The 17,947-nt window shown below is 33.8% G+C and overlaps 1 protein-coding gene across 1 annotated transcript in view; it reads right to left on the bottom strand.

Annotated features, from left to right (window-relative positions):
* Window positions 1-245: 245 nt before the first annotated feature.
* The window catches only part of LOC106791687 (myb-like protein H), a 133,314-nt gene continuing 115,612 nt past the window's right edge, over window positions 246-17,947 (bottom strand). The window contains exons 4-12 of the mRNA XM_014757530.1: window positions 11,472-11,543; window positions 10,827-11,030; window positions 10,448-10,639; window positions 9,711-9,945; window positions 4,750-5,028; window positions 4,365-4,467; window positions 3,999-4,257; window positions 3,704-3,882; window positions 246-2,689 (exon numbers count right to left, since the gene is read on the bottom strand). Coding sequence (XP_014613016.1) covers window positions 277-2,689; window positions 3,704-3,882; window positions 3,999-4,257; window positions 4,365-4,467; window positions 4,750-5,028; window positions 9,711-9,945; window positions 10,448-10,639; window positions 10,827-11,030; window positions 11,472-11,543 — 3,936 coding nt within the window. The 3' untranslated portion in view covers window positions 246-276. The remainder of the gene's footprint in view (window positions 2,690-3,703; window positions 3,883-3,998; window positions 4,258-4,364; window positions 4,468-4,749; window positions 5,029-9,710; window positions 9,946-10,447; window positions 10,640-10,826; window positions 11,031-11,471; window positions 11,544-17,947) is intronic.

Below are 17,947 nucleotides of genomic sequence, written 5' to 3'. Positions count from 1 at the left end.
GTTTTTTTTTTTTTTAAACGGAAAACATTAGCAAATAACATTAATATATATATATATATTATGTGAACAAAAATATATATATTCAAATATATTCTTTAATAAATCAGCACGAACTTTCCGGTCAACCTAATCAAACAAAAAGAAACAAAATTGAGGAAGTATGGGGGACGGTGGAAAAAAAAAATAATTAGATAAAATAAAATAAAATATAAAATAAAATAAAATAAAATTAAAATAAAAAAAGAAACGAAACGAAACGAAAGATAGGAAAATATCTTATTGCTGTTTCTTCTTTTTCTTCTTATTGTTGACCGACGAGTCGACGCCCCATAGATCGTACCATGGACCGCAAACGTTCTTGTCCCTTTCGCGATCCGAATCACGTCTTAATTTGGTCCTCGGTAAAAGCGTTTTTTCTGAAACCGTTTGATCTTTGACGACGATGCAACTGTAAGTGGATTCCTCATCGGAAGCCTCGGTTTCACTAAAATTTCGTATCAGACCGTTGTCGTTCTCATTCCCATAACTTTTCTGTCCTCTCCTTTCGTTTCTTTTAGCTTCGTTGTTTTCTTTAAGCTCGGCAACGATCATATTTCTTTTAGCTTCGAGACTACGTTTGCGTTCCTTTTCAATGATAGCTTTTCTCGAAACATTTCCAACAAAGTATGCTCTTTCTTCTTGGTGCATTCGATATTCCGATCTCTCAATGACCTTGGGCCTTTCAGCGGGTGTTGGAAAATCTTCGAAATAATCATTTTTATCTGGTACGTGAATTCTCTCGGCCGGTTTCGGTTCATCTTGACTCGATTGATCATTCGTTAGGGTAACATCGCTGTCACGTTTTTCAAGACTTTGCCTGGACATTGGGCTACCCTCGGAACTCTGCTTGTTCGAATGTGATTTTTCCAAGGTGTTAGATTTATCATCGTTCATTTCTTTCTTTATCATTTTCGGTATATCCACCAATGAACGGTGTTGCCATAATGCCATTCCTTCCAAAACGTCGGAATCTCTACGGAATCTCCAAAATGATTTAGTTCTTTTCACCAATTTAGGACTCTTCGTGTCAACTTCGAAAGATCTTCCGGTTTGTATCAAATGACCAACGGCCGTAGTTTGTCGAGGTAACAACGGTCTTCTGTCATCTTTCAAAGTATTATTGTTATTGTCGTTTCTCTCCAAAGTATTTTGTCCATTTCTATCAACACGTTGAAGATTAGTTTGTTGTTGACCCAACATTGTTTGATAACCATGTCTCTCGATGACTTTAGTTCTTTCCAATTTGGTCTCAAAATTCGACTCGTAACCGCGTTCCTTTTCGAGAGAAATTGGATCTCTCATGAATCTACCAGTTTCACCATAAATAGCTTCCTCTTTGTCGGAATAACAACGATCGCGATAATAATTGCTAGAACGAACGTCGGTTGGTCTTTCGGGTGCTTCCTCGGACGGTGGTCTTGGTCTTTCGAAACGACGACCGGATGCGCGTTCTATGTTTCTATTTCTGTCAGGATTCTTCTCGAATGTTCTTTCTCTTTCATAAGTCGAATTATTACTTTTCGCGGTTATGCCGGACGATTTATCGAAATAACGTTCCCTTTCTTTCTCCAATCTCTGAGCCATACGACGATTCCTCTCGCGATCGTTATTATTATTATTATTATTATTATTATTATTATTATATCTGTCGTAATTGTTCTGATGTTGCTTGTCCTCCCTATTATTACGTTCCAAACTCTTATAATCGTGTCTTCTTTCAATAAATTTCGGCGGACTATGTTCCCGAGCATACTTTTGCGCAGTTTGTTCTAACTTTTGTGCAATATGTTCAACCTTTCTACCAGTTTCCGGTACAGTTATCGTACTCTCGTCGTCGCTATCGGACGACGGACTCGACGACGTTTTTTCGTTATCGTATTTCGAATCATCGGTTTCTAACGAACGATAACCGCTACGACGTGAATTACGATCCTGATTATCGATTCTATCGTCGTAATATTTTTTCTGATAATCAATACCAGAATTATATGGATCTTCCTCATCGTCGTCCAAATCCAACTCGTCTTCCTCGGTTTCCTCTTGTTCCTTGTTGTTAGATAGTTTGGCAGAATTGTCACGACGTAAACTTGATTGATTCGTTTGTTCGTTGTTGTTGTTGTTGTTGTTGTTATTATTCCTACGATTGGAATTTCTCGACGAGGTATTGTCATCTACGCGTTCGGAATATTTGTTACGGTGATTAGGATTTGGTCGATTAATTACGCGAGACGATGATTCGTATTCGTTCTTTTGAATCTTATCTTGTGCTTTTTTATCCCGTTTACCGGTAGTCGATTGACCATTTTCCATAGTACCACGATTAGAATAATCCCCACGTGTGTTCTGTCGATCCTGAGTGTTATCGTAACGTCGGTTACCACCACCGTTGTTAGAATATCTACCAGAACTTGGCCCCTCGTTCTCGTTGTTTTGATTCGCATTAGATTCAGCCCACAAGTCCATTGCCGTTCTGTAAAGTTGCCAGCTCTTGTCTTCCCTGGTTATCGTTTTCCACGAATCGTTTTCCCAATTTTTATCGTTTGAACTTTTCTGATCATCCTTCGATTGTTGTTGCTGAAGTTGTTGTTGTTGTTGTTGTTGTTTCCCAGACTCGTTAGCTCTTTCTGGACGTCCCTTTCTTCGACGTTGTCTGTTTTTATCGTTCAGGCTCAGGATGAGTAAAAATTGAAATGTACGGATGGAAAGAAAGAAAGAAAGAAAGAAAGAAAGAAAGAAAGAAAAGAAGAAAAGATAAAACTACGTGATGATAGGCAAATGAGGACAACCAAGAGAGCCAAAATGTGATATGTGATTTGTTGATACTCTGTACAGCTTGCAATTGCGATATAAAAAGAAAAAAATAAAATAACTAAGGGATCGTGCGTGTAAAGGGGGAATCGTGTCGGATGTGTGTCCCTGGGGTCTTTCTGAGCATAGGATCCAAAATAAAAGTGTGTGAGCCATCACCACGTCGGGTTTTAGTTCCATCGACCACGATAACGCATGCGGAATCTACAAAGAAGGAGAGAAAACGTCATAGCAAGTCAAAAGAAAAGCTTAGGGGCTGTTAACATACCGCAGGTGACAGGGTAGTAGCGCGTTCCTCTCATTGTTAATCCTACGTACTCTTTTTGTTTGTTTGTCTGTTTGATTTGTTTTGCTTTTCGGTTTTTTTTAATTCGGGCCGATCGAGTGAGTTGAGGGGTAACGGGGGTTGAGAAGAGTATCTTAATGACGGCTACGTCAGAAAAACGCAGCAATAAAAAGATCTATGGTGTATCCAGCGTAATACCAAATACCAAGTAATAGCAATAATAATAATAATAATAATAATAATAATAATAATAATAATCAAAAAAATAAGTGAAAATAAAATATTAATGCGGGCCATTAAAGCTATCTTACAAAGCTCTTCCAATCCTTAATCGCTTAATCTCATTCAAACACAGGCAGAAGCGTTCCAATATCTAAAATCTAATATGGTCAATCTTGAAATCTTGATCTTTTAATTTTTAATAGCAATCGAAGTATATAAGTTAGAATGAAAATAAATAAATAAAAAAACAAAAAAAACAATAATAAAAAAAAATATAAAAAATAAAGTTTCCCAAGAGGTATATCAACGATGAGCAATTGAAAATCTACGAAGTAGAGAAAATCTTACCTCATGGCCTCGTCGTCGCTATAATCGATATCCGGTTGAGCAGGTGGTTCGTTAGAAAATCCACTGTCGTTGCTACTGTGAAGGGAAGTTACTGCTTGGGGTGGTGGAATCGGTGGGACAGGTGGTTGAACTCTACGACCACCTGCCAAGACTGTTGGCAATGTACCCGATGGACGGATCTGATAGAAAGTTCAAATAATATAAGACAAATGATTGTTATGAGAATAAAATGACAATTGAACGATTAACTTATTTCGATTTTGATTGTAAAGTATATCAGATTATTTATCCTCACCGATTTGGATTGCCGAGCTGTCGGAGTAGCCAAATTGTGTGCACTGTTACTGTTAGGTACATTTGTCGGTGTTCCACAGCTACTAGTGTTATTATTATTGCTGTTGCTGTTCATGTTATTGCTTCCAGAACCATGATGACCACTCGATAACTCGTCGATGCTACTCGGTGTGACTGGTGGACGAGAGGGTGGTGGTTTACACGGTGGAACTGCTTGTGGTTCCGGTGTTCGACCATTGCTTGCACCATGACTAGGCGATCTTTTTATCATATAACAATTACAACGTATAATATTAATTTTCAATTACGTTATATATTAAATAATCATATAATATAGAATTGAAATTATATTGAATAAGATACTTACCCTAAACTATCGTCGATAATAACTTCGGTATATGCCAATGGGAACCATCCCGAACTTTGTGTACGAAGATTTTCACCGAATTGCCAGCCCTTTTGACGATCACCTAACAATGTTAACGATTCGCACATATCAATTTCTAAACTATCCATCCATTCGGAAAGTTAGAATCGCAAGAAATCTGACTGGCAATCCTGCCAATTAACGTTAATCACATCCAGTTCGTTCGTTCGTTCGTTCGTTCGTTCAGTCGTTCGTTCGTTTGTTCGTTCGTTCGTTCGTTAGTTAGAATTTACGACAATTCTCAAATAGAATTTCATGGAATTAATGGCGATTGCTGGTAAAATAGAAAGGAAGGGAATTTCCGATCGGATTGGCAAGGACTCACCCATCAGAGCGATGAGATCACCCTCTAGAAAGCTCAACTGATTTTCTCCAGAGCTGAGATAAGCGAAGAGTGCTCTTGCGAGTGGTGCATCACCCCAACCTCCAGAAATCGGTCCTGTGCCATTGCCACTGCTACTACCTCCTCCACCTACACCACCACCACCTCCTCCACTACCACTACCTCCTCCTCCTCCTCCTCCTCCTCCTCCTAGTCCTCCAACACTGCTACGAGAAAGCGGAGGAGCCATGGATCTGGGTCGTGGGGGAGTTTCCGGAACCTCTGCAAACATAAAAAGAACATTTCTGGTAATTTCGTTCGTTCGTTCTAAACTTTACTCGTTCCCCTTACTGCAAGACCTATTTTCCATCTTCCCTGTTTGCTCGAGGAAATTCTTTTAAGGATGAAAATAAATTCTATTGTTAGTTATTTAAAAAATATATATGTATATATAAAAAAAAAAAAAGATTCAATATTTAATATTGAAAATTTGAAAACGTAGTGTAGTAGTTTTATCAATTAATTATTGTATCTTTATTGTATTCGTTAGAAGTACGTAATGTTTGAATCGAAATATTTAATATTATTTATCTACGAATTTTGTAATAACAATTCAAATATTATATTTTAAACTCTCGTGTATAAATATTAAATACTTCAAAATAATTAAAACAGAGGGTAAAATCATTAAATAAATTATATTTAATTATTCTCGTATTTTTTGTTGTCATTAAACAAAAAAATATGAAATAATTTCGTTAGAAATTCTCTAGTAGAGAATAAATTGATCGAGAGGATAATAATAATAATTGCGTTATGTATAATACAAATGAATAATATTTCTAGTATTTTTCTACATTACGTGTTGGTCTAAGAAGAAACGAACCATGCATGAAGGAATGATCAACGGGTAGTTTTCAGTATCGTTATGGGGAAAGAATATGGGATACACATTGAAACGGTGTGGGGGAGGGATGAAGAGAATTCTCCGTCGAATTTATGGGCTATTGTATGGTACCTAACAGGAGGGGGAGGGGGGGGGTTAGTGAAACTACGCCGAGCCAACGAAATATGTCTTGTGTTAAAGATTCCGTGTGTGATACGAGGATTTATAATAATTGAAAATCTATGGGGGATAGATACGACGACGAAGAAGAAGAAGAAGAATAATAATAATAATAATAATAATAATATGATGAACGCGAACCGAAACTTTTATCAAACGATTAATTACTCGATAACTTATAATACAGAACGTGGAAACAATGATCAACCGATCCCGTAAAAATTAAATGAACAATTTTTCTCTTTATTCATGAATGCTATCGGATCGTTTGGTTTTTTTGTTTTTTTTTTATCGTAGAAATTTTCTTTTTAAAATCAAACAAATTACTCTTTACATTCAAACTCGAAAAACATTTCAGACGTGATTTAAAATTTAATTGTGTTTTCATAGTGTTCGTAGATAGAATTATAAGAGGGACGATATTTGTAATACAAATAAAGAAGAAATTCACACAAATGAGTAATGTGGAAAAAAATTAAATAAAAATAAATAAATAAAAATAAATAAATAAAAATGTAATAGGAAGGATGGGAAAAAGTTATGGAAATTTTAAAAAATCACTATATCAGAGATCGTAAAAAAAAGACGACCTTTTTTTTTTTAAATTTAAAATTGATAGAAATACAAAAGATCAATAGAAATGAAAAAATAAAAATGAAAAATCAATAAAGATGCAAAATTTGAAAATCTGGAATGGTATTAGTAAATGAGATCATAAGAGGGAGAGAGAGAGAGAGAGAGAGAGAGACAATGATTAATGCATCATTGACTTGGGGGATATCTACACGAATAGGTTGAAATAAAACATGGAAAGCGGCGATTTTGAATAGCAAAATCCACTCCTCGTTTATATATATATATATATCTGTCTCCCTTCAGGATTCTATTCAAAACTACCCTCCAATATTATCCGCACCGTCTGTGTTTCCAAACGAGTCCGGGTTAAAGAGGATTTTCAAAGGTCAGCGTAATATCGAATATGCGTTCGTCGGATCGTAGAATTACTGGAGCGAAAAAATTATGAGTAAACGCGTCACACACTATGCATACACATATTCACCCACATCACCCCCCACTCTCTCACACACACACACACGAATATAATGTGTATACTTGAATTTCTTTATCCTAGGTATATTTTCAAAACGTTCTTCGTTTATTTTCTCTCAACGAATATATTATTATTAATAATTATTGCATATATTCCCATTATATAATAACGTACGAGTCATCACATTTTTCGAACGAATATGGAAAGGTAATAATAATATTTCAAAACATTTCTCTTTCTTTTTTGCTTGCTTCCTTGCTTGCTTGCTTGCTTGCTTGCTTGCGTTAACATTGAATCAACAAAAACAAGTATTTTCACGATATGATCGAAAAACGTTGCCACCGGTTGGTTGTTTCACAGGAGCAGGATGAGGAGTAGGAGTAAGAGGAGGAGGAGGAGTAGAAATACAGGAAGGTGATAGGTAGAAAATCATTCGAACGTCAAATCACTTGGCAAACAATCGACTGATTTGTGATTCAAACGATATCAAAAAGTATTACGCGCGAAAATAACGCGTGTGAAATCAGTGAACATTGTAATTCGAAATAACACAAGAGACAGAGAGAGTGAGAGAAAAAAACGAAAGAGTTAGTAGCAATGGGTGTGCTGTTTGTTGTTGGTGTTACTAACGATGGTGTCTCATGGTGAACAAGTTTTCACGTATAAAAATGTAAAAATGTCTGCTGCTGCTGTTGGTCCCGACATATCGTATAGGAAACAAGTATACACATTACGCATACAAACACACACACACTCACACACATGTATCTACGCACTAGGAACAAATACACAGATACTTGAACGTTTCGGATATTCGCAAATTAGCAAGCTATTTCGAGAGCGTCGGTGGTAGGAAAAAAAAAAAAAAGAAAAAAGAAAAAAGAAACGCATTGCAAGTGAGCTGGGAAAATGGGGGAGGAGGAGGAGGGGGGGGGGAGAGTAGAGGGAAGAGGAAAAGGTTGAGGATAGGACGAAAAAGGGGGAGGTCACGAGCTTTCGATCGATTTCGCGCGCCGGTTTGCCGGCAATTCGATCGGTAAGTTTTCATAGATTTCTCTCTATGTGTATGTGTATTTATATGTGTATGTGTATATGCATGTGTTTCTCTGTTTCTCTCGTGCTTGGCGTTACGATTCGAGTGGAAAAATTGCAAATTCTCGAACGGTCAGGGCAAATAACAACCGAAAGGGCTCAACACTCGATATACCATCCCTTTCGTTCATGGTTACACCCCACCCCCTCCCTTCCCCTTCCCCCTTTTCTACCCTGTTCCAGTATGTTTTCTTCTCTCTTTCTCTCTCTCTTACTCGGTAACGTGTATCTATATTACTCTCTTTACATCAATGATGACTCGTGGTGATGATGCTGTCCAGTAACGTTACTCAGTTTTCGTTCTATCCTCTTTCGAAACAGTTTCGACGAACACACTCTCCTGGGTTTGTTCGAGCTTCAACCATTTTCGTTATATCTGCACGAGTGGAACCGCGTTGATGCATAAGAACATTTCGAATGGAAATTGATCAGAAATATCTCGCGAGCTCGTAATAATATTATATTAATATCTTATAAATAATAGGATTGTTTTTCTTTTCAATGAATATATATATATATATAGTTATCTCGTTAATAGAATAAAATTTGATTATTATTTTTTAATTTTTATCTGTGAAATAAATTTGTAAAAATAAAATCGACCTGTCTTTTTTTTTTGTTTTGTTTATTTTTTCCTTTTTCTTTTTATAGAAACGATACCAATATTTTCTTTGAGGAATTTTTTCCGATACAATTATGTAATAAAATATAATAATATTCGTCGGTGTTACAAAAAATATGGTCGTTTCATATCGAATAATTTGTAATGGGGTGATGGCGGCGTGGAGAAGGGGTAGGTGAGGGAAAAGGAAAAGTTTTGAGGAAAACGAATTTGAGAGAATTTCGTGCGGTTCGTTTAATTATTATTCGTATTTGAAAATAATCCTATCCTCGCGTGGTGTTCATCGAAAGGAAAGAGAAAAAGAGAGAGAGAGAGAGAGAGAGAGAGAGAAAAGGAAGGTTTTCGTTTGGTTTGCTTTTAGTTAAAGGTATATTCGAATTACATAGAGCGCAACCGATACATGCCCGATCCCTTCTGAATCCGTAACTGAAGTACTAAAAGCTTGCGCGTCAGATTTCTGTTCGGACCTGCCTATAAATTCGATTACAAGGCTGAAATCTATACCATCGGGCTTGGTTAGTTCGTGCTGATACTTCTAATCATGTTGTAACGCAATCAAATATGCCACGCACGTGCTCTTAAAAAAAAAAAACACAAGAATTCGAACAATTTGATTTTTCACTGATTGTCAAATGAAAACCTATTGAAGAATACTTTTAATGAAATTATATTGCTTGAAATATTTAAAATCGATGTAAGTCTTTTTCTTTTAAAACTAAGATTATTATCAATTCGTTTTAATATATTTCCTTTATAATAATATAAAATTAAATTAATTACGATTCCCCTGTAACTATGCAACCGGTCAAACTGTCGGTAACGTTGCTCGCAAATTCGAGTTATCGGTAAATAAGTTTCTTTTTTTCTTTTTACAAAACATTTGCATTAAAATATTCAGATAAATAAATAATATCAAAATTAATTAAAAAAACAATATTGCACTTGTATTATTTTGTTGTTTATTTATTAGATGTAAAAAAATTAAAAGATGAAATAAAAATATACGTCGTTTTTTAATTTATATAAATAAAATTTCGTATATTATATAGAAGACTGGGAGTAAAATAAAATAAAAAAAAAAGAAAAAAAGAAAAAAAAAGAAAAGAAAGGAAAAAGTATTAATAGATTTTTACCTGGACCGAGGGATAACGTGGAGGCATGCAAATTGGCCTCCGATCGTGCTCTGGAAAGCACAGCTGGTAAATGCGGTGGTGGTCCGTGATAAGCACTGGAGGGTGTGTTGCCAGATGGTGGACCAAGACGAAGTTCCAAACAAGAACTATCCATGCTTCGTGTTTTCCTCAATTGTGAACTCATTGTTAGTTCCGATCCACCATTTTCTTCGTCCTCCGGCCAGAAAGAAACTTGCTATAAAACAAAAAAAAATAATAACAAAAAATAAGATCGCAAAAACATTATTATGCTTTTCATTATAATATCGTCAACGCAATTTGTGTCGTGGAATATCATATCCATTAATTAATTAATTAATTAATTATTATTATTATACGATAAATAAATTGCCGTTGTTTTATATTTCTATAGTTAAAACATAAATCTATAAAATGATATTGAACAATAATTAATTGCAATATAGAAAATGATAATTAATCGTGATATTATATTAATAAACGATTGTGTTAATTAACAATTATTTATTTCCTAGAGAAAATTCTCATTTATTTTAAATAATATTATATATCATCGGGGTGGCGGGGGGGGGATGGATGGATTTGAAATTCTATTAATAATTAAGTTAGATTAATTTTTGAATGAAAGTAGCAAACTGTTGGAAGCAACAAATGTCGATCAATCAAATGTAATATTCTCTCTCTCTCTCTCTTTCTCTCCCTTTCTAGTCAAAACTTACCCTAAGTCTCGAGGCGAACATGTCTTCAACAGATTGTGGTAAATATTCACGAGTAGCTGCAACTTCGCGCCATTTGTCAACCGACGGATGAAGGGCCGCAAGGGCGACTTCGTAAAAACTTGCGCAATGTTTTGCCAAAGAACATTGTCGTTCAAGAACGAATCCGTACCTTCTTCTTTCTTGCGTCATTGCCTAAAACAATAATAATAATAGACAGTGAAAAAATTAACAAATTAAACGAATTGCATTTTTATATTGGTTACAAAAAATAAAAACAACAACAACAACAATAAATACGACCAACACTCAGCATGGTGTGTTTATTTGTTTGATCAAAGATACGATTAAACGAAAGGAAAAAAACAACCAATTAACTCACGTTTTTTAAACTTTGTTCACAAAAAGCGTCGAGTTTGGATTTTTCTTCCTCGAGTATTTGCATATTTTTCAATTCCTTGTCCATGGCCAATCCACTTTTGCCAGCACCTCTAGATTTTTTCCTTTGCTTTTTCATGGTGGCTGCAGCCTTGCTATAAGTTTCCGATCTGGTCTTGTGTTGTTGCAGAAATTTCTTCTGTTCGCTCTGCGTTCGAGATAAATTTTAATTATCAAAAATTAATCCCAACTCTTATATATAATTATTTCTTTTACGAATCTTTTAAGTAAACATATATATTATTATTACTATTTAAAAAACTTGAACTTTAATTGTAATTTAATGTTATTTTTAACGTTTACAATAATCTTACGCTCGGTTCAGAGTTTCTATACTCAACTTTTAAGTCAATGACTACAAAACAAATTTTACCAAGTTCTAAGAACACTTACTCGTAAAAGTTTTCTAATTTTAAAGTACCGAAATATGATTTCTTGAAATATATATTTTCTAATATTATAATAGTACCCAAATTATATTCCTTTAAAGTTTTCTTATCATAGAATACCGAAACAAATTTCTCAAGTTATTTACTCGTATATTTTAAAACAACCTGTATGGTATGATACATAAGGTGTGTATACTCACCTGAACTACCTTCGTGTCTTTCTCCAAGTTTGTTTCTAAGGGTACCAAGAAATCAACGTAGAATGCCTTCAGCTGAAATAGTCAAGAAAAGAGAAGGCGTGTTAAGTGGGCTTTCAAAAGTGAAAGAAGAACTTTAATGCATACAAGGAGAAAAGAGAAAAATAGAAAAAGAAAAAGAGAAAGAGAAAGAAGAAGACGTGACGAGTACCCCGAGCAAAGGCTTACGTAATGAGACACTTTTACGTTTGCAGACAGTGTAAGAAAAAGTCTTCACTCTCTTTACTTGTCAAAGTTAAAGTTAGGCCAGCAGACCAAACTGGACATTTTTCTCGTCTATTCCTAACTGACCTATTTTTCTCAACTCAACTCAACTCTTATAGTATAGTACTCTTATTCGTCTGCGAAATATGACAAAAGCATTGGTGGTAGTGGTAGTGGTGTAGTAGTGGTGGTAGTAGTAGTGGTGCTACTGCTACTACTATTTGGTTTCTTTTCCTCTCTCTTACACTTAACTTTGAACAACTTATTCGCAATTTACTGTTTGACGTAGGATTATATATTTATATGTGTGTGTGTGTATGTACATAGATCTCCCTATTTACGAACATCTTTTCTCTTCGTTAGGGACTTAAATTTTTATCAAGCTTACGCCCTTCAAATCCTTCTTTCTCATCATCAAATATTTTTTTTTGTTTTTCTTCGAGAATGATACTTGCCTTTTTTTCTTTTTTCCTTTTCACCCCGTCCTCCTCTTTCCTTCTTTTTTCATTTCTTTTCTTTTCTTTTTATTATGCGTTCAACGAACTCGTTGGAATCAACTGACGGGAGGTAAATGAATGAACGAATGAATTATCTCGAATGAACTTTTTATTCTTTGATTGGGGAAACAAAACTTTTGGATTTTATTGATAACGTTCAACTACGGCTCATTTATTTTCTTTTTTCTCTTTAGTTTTTCTTTTTTTTTTTTTTTTTTTTTTTTTTTTTTTATTATTAATTAAATGAACCACGTCTTCTTTTGCACACGGATAGTAAATGTTTTAAACGAGTAAAACCAAGCTCGGTGCATAATAACTTTGATAAACNTTTATTGATAACGTTCAACTACGGCTCATTTATTTTTTTTTTTTTCAAAAGTAACGCTTTTTTTTTTTTTTTTTTTTTTTTTAATTTTATTAATTAAATGAACCACGTCTTCTTTTGCACACGGATAGTAAATGTTTTAAACGAGTAAAACCAAGCTCGGTGCATAATAACTTTGATAAACGTTCGCGAGACGTGAGAAAACCACGGCAGATCTTTCATACATGCAGGTTACTTTGAATATACGTGTGTGTAAATAAATGCATATGGGTGTGTATATATATATATATATATATATGTATGTATAAGTAGATACAATCTACCCAAGTCTCATAAGCAACCATGAAACGTAGCCGCATAAGGCAACTAAATCATAAAACCACCAAGCATAGTTATCGTTCCTTTTCCTGTTAAAAACATTCTGCGAATTATGTATCTCGTGTTCTCCCCTACAATATTTGCCAAAAATTTCAATCTTCTGCGCAGCGTTTGAGAAATTATCAAAATAATTATTATTATTATTTTTCCAAATTAATTATACTCGAATAAATATTTATGAAATATATATTTTATCTACGATTATATATAATTAATTATTGAGAGAGAAATTATATTATTGTATAATAATCATTTAATTAATAGTAAATTAAATTAATAATTAAATTAATACAAACATTCTATATACGCAATAATATTTATTAAATTAATATTAATGAATTGAAACTACGTTTATATATGTTTGTGTACACTTTTAATAATTTTTTTATACAAAAAAAAAAGAAGAAGAAGAAAATAATTCTTTTTATTTTTCCATTTATGATCAAACGATTGGAATATAAAATTTGTATCAAATTCGTAGAAACGATATGGGTTCTTTACTTTTCTTTTCTTTCTCGTACGTTATCGAAAACGTTTCTAGTTTCCTGTGTTTTCGTACCTCAAAGATCGATTTTGATTTTGCTTTAGAATTTCTTTTTCGTTGTTACACACTTCCTCGTTCTTTTGAATTTCACCCTAAAGCGAATTTCGAAATCAAGGTGAGTGGATACTCGCGCGCGCTCGCCCAAGCTTTCAATGGTTCAATTCAAACTTTTGCTTCTTCTTCTTCTTTTGTAAAGTCGATCAAAAGGAAAAGCCAAATCCAAATCGAACATACCTTCGACGTTCAACGTCGAATCACATAGTATTACAAAAAAAACAGAAAAACCCCACCCCTACGTAACTCTTTCGTGTCTTTCTCGTCTATGTAGATTTTTCATTATTAAAAATAAATTAAAAAAAAAAAAAAGAAAAAAAGAAAAAGGAGAACGATAATGAAGAGAAAGAGAAACGGGATAAAAAAAAAAAAGACAATCTTCAATAAAAATTCTTCTCGTGTCTGTTCTCAACACACAAATATCGTGATTTAACAAACATATTTCTCTTTGTATTTCTTTCATTCGATCTATAATAAATTTCCACATATAATCCCTCCCACCTCATCCCTCCCTTTCTAACGTTTCATATATTAGGTTTCTGATTCTAATATAAACGAAAAAAAAAAAAAGATACTCCTTTGACGTGATTTGTTACGAACAAAAAAAGAAATTACATTCGAACGCACGTATATATATAACGAAAAGAAAAATTCATTATTATTATTATTATTATTATTATTATTATTATCATCGGCGAATAATAATGAAGATTCTTTATTATCATATGAAGAAGTGATCCGAGAGATAACTTTCCTTTGTTCCAATTAAAATTTATCCTTTATCTCTCTTTGTCATACACACACGTGGATTTTATACATACGCGAATAGAAACTCAGGGAGAAAAAAAAAAAATACTCAATCTGATTCTATCTAAAGAATTTTTCAAACCTTTGAGTTACGAGCTGATCCGATCACAAAGGATTCGAAAATCAAGCGAAACGAAACGAATTGTCTCTCTCTCTCTCTCTCTCTCTCTCTCTCTCTCTCTCTTTCTCTTTTTCTCTCTCTTTGATAACTTCATCGTGATATTTCACGTCTGAAAGTAATAAAACACGGAAAAAGAGTGAAAGAGAATGAGAAAGAGAGAGAGAGAGAGAGATTTTTTCTTTTCATTTATCCAGTCGACAAAAAAAAAACAAAAAAAAGGGAAAAGAAGTTCTGAAAATCGAATAAATCGCGTGATATCGATAAGAACGATGTCATTGAAAGGTGATCAAGAGTTTGAACTTTTCAAACTCTCCTTTCCTCTCCTCTCTTCTCTTCTCTTCTTTTTCTTTCTCTCTTATTCTCTCTCTCTGTCTATTTAACTCACTAACTCAAGTTTTTCTTATCTCTTACGAATTAGCTGTGATATCGACTAAATTCTTTTTCTTTATTCATGTTTCTTTCTCTCTCTTTCTCTCTCTCTCTCTTTCTCTTTCTATACTTTTCTCTGCCACCCCTAACTCTCGTATACTTTTACTTTTCTTTTTCTTTCAAACTAAGATAAGTGATCACGATTATTCGAGTATTTTTATGACGTTAAGTTCAATTACGTAGCGTAAAAAAATACCTGAAAATAAATAAATATTTCTTTTCACATAATCAGATCGTTTTATTTTTTCTCAACGAAAAAATATTTTCTCTTTTCAGCGAAGAAAAAAAAAAACATCAGCCTTTTCGCGTGATTCGTTTGGCTAGAAAATTTAAACAAAAAAAAAAGAAAAGAAAAGATAGACAGTTGGAATATGGAAGATAGCCAAATTGGCCCACCCCCAAATACTCAAGGTCACTGGCTGGAAGATGTTACTCGTGAAAGAAATAAATGTTAAGGGGGAGAGACCGTACAAGGAAGAGGATGGGGGTGTGTAAAGAGACATGGGAATGCAAAGGGTATGAGAATGATAAGGGGAATCGTGGGGGGGGGGGTGAGTTTCGAATAAAATAGGTCGATCCCGTAACTCGTCGAACTCGAGTACTACCCTCCTTCCCCATTCGAAGAGCATGCCAGGATAAGAAGAAAATAGACAAAGAGAGAAAGAGATATAGAGTCTTGGTGGTAGGGGGGGGGAGAAGAAGAAGAAAGGGAGATAAGGAGAAAAAGATATAGACAAAGAAAAGTATATGACGGTAGTAGTATTCTCAAGGGAAAGCGTCTGGAAAAAATTACGCATGTATACATACATATATATATATATATATATATATATATACACATACACATGTACTTTATATGACGTACGTTTTATGTGCATTTCGTACAATACATATAGGTATATAAATATATCAACCTTTGTGTGGGTGTGTTCACCGTTGTTTGAGATATTTTTTTCTAAAGAAAAAATATTGCCGATGTATTTTATTAAATTAAGAATTCTAAAAAAAGGGGGGGAGAAAGAGAAAAATCCAAATCGGACATTAGTAATACTTTTATTATATATATATATATATATTTAAATATTATTTATATATATATATATAAATTAACTCAAGAGCTCTTTTATGTAGATTAATATTACTGATTATCCTCTGACGTATTTTCTCATAAATTTTANTAGAGATCTTAACAGACGAGATTTGTTAGCACGGAGAGAATAATTTCTGGATCGAACGTGTGTGCTCGTGTTTGCGTTGGAAATTTATTTTATTCTTTTTTTTTTTTTTTTTTTTTTTTTTTTTTTTTTTTTTTTATACGAAAAAGAGAAAAATAGGAAATAGAATAGAATTATTAATGCAAACGTGAACTTTTTATTTTCCCTTCATAACACGAATTTCGCGTACGACATTTATTTATTTATTATTTTTCCCTCTTTTCTTTTGTTTTTGTTTAAATCCATTATAGAATAGGTTGGGCAATGTTTATTAAAAAGATCTTACTTGGTGGGTGGAAGAGGGGGACGCGGGGGCGCGGGACGTACCCCGTACACGTATATATGCGAGTAAAACCATATACCGTTATATACGCAAACTTGTAAAAAAAAGGGTGGAAGAGAAAAGTAACGCGAATCGCAATGGGGGGGGGGGRGGAAAAAAGGACAATCGAAAAAAACTCCCGAAACTCGATATGTGGTTACTGCGATGCGTTGTCAGCTAGCAAAAAGGGAAAGAGAGAGTGAGAGAGAGAGAAAGAGAGAGAACACAAGCCATAGTGGACAGCCGGTTAAAGGATGAAATACACCGTAGAATTCTCATACAACTCACCCCTTTCTCACTCAATTCTCTCATCTCTCATCTCTCTCTCTATTTCTCTCCCTCTCTCTCTCTCTCTCTCACTTTCTGATTCGCGCTTTTTTATTTTTTATTTCATTTTTTGGTGGAGTTTTTTTTTTTGTTTTCGGTAAAACCTCCATGGGTATGACACGTCGATATTTTGAAAGCAAGATGACTGCTGCAATTCCATTACAAGAGCCTGACGATGTAGCACAATTGTGGTGTGGCACACGTTTGTTATTTAATTTTGTTCAAATGGAAGCAAACCATTCAAAGGGGAACCCCCCCATCATCATCCTCTAGTCGACGACTTATATCCGTCAAAAATATTTCTACCGTTTTTTTTTTCTTTTTTTTTTCTTTTCTTTTCTTTTTTTTTCTTTTCTTTTTTTGTTCCCCGCTATTTTCTTCTTTTCTACGAATATATGTTGCAAGTAAATATATATATGCATGCATGCATGCTGAACGTATGCAAAGATAGAAATATTTCTTAAAGGAAAATTCCTCAAAAAATAAAATCAAATAAAATAAAGAAATGTACATTCTTCTTTGCAATGTTTTCTTTTTTTTTTTTTTTTTTTTTTTTATAAAATAAACCACATGCTCATCCCAAATTTAGATATGTTTATTGGAAATATTGTATTGTATAATTCGTGAAATAATTATTTAACAAATATGTATTCTTAAAAATATATAATAAATAATTCATTATTATCAATCGAATATATACATTTTGACAATATAATATTAAATCATACTAAAAAAGAGTCACGCACGAATTATACCCTTTCGATCAATAATTTTGGTCACATTCAATTTAACATTGATGTTTACGTTAATTATTAACAAATCCAAATGTAGAGAAATACACTATTGAAACATAATATTTATAATAAAATGTATACAAAAGAAAAAAAGAAAAAATAAGATGATAGTTGTCTGATTGGAAAGAGATAGAAAGAGGAAAAGGGAAAGGACCCCCCCTACTATACGTGCGAATCAAATCTATAGAAAGTACACCATAGAGGAGTTTTCGAACCCTTTTCTGTATTAGGGCGTCTCGTTCAAAGGGCCAATCGACAAATATGAGAGACTGAAAGCTCTAGTTCCCTTTTTTCTTTTTTTTTTTTTGTCGAGGTACTCATGTATATACATAATAGTAGATTAGAGAAGACTTCAACGAAACATCCCTTTTCCCTTGCCATTTCTCTCTCCCCCCCCCCCCCC

This window comes from Polistes canadensis, unplaced genomic scaffold, assembly GCF_001313835.1.
Source record: "Polistes canadensis isolate GaletaPanama2010 unplaced genomic scaffold, ASM131383v1 scaffold_331, whole genome shotgun sequence".
NCBI lineage: Eukaryota > Metazoa > Arthropoda > Insecta > Hymenoptera > Vespidae > Polistes > Polistes canadensis.
This window is presented reverse-complemented; position numbering and strand designations above follow the sequence as displayed.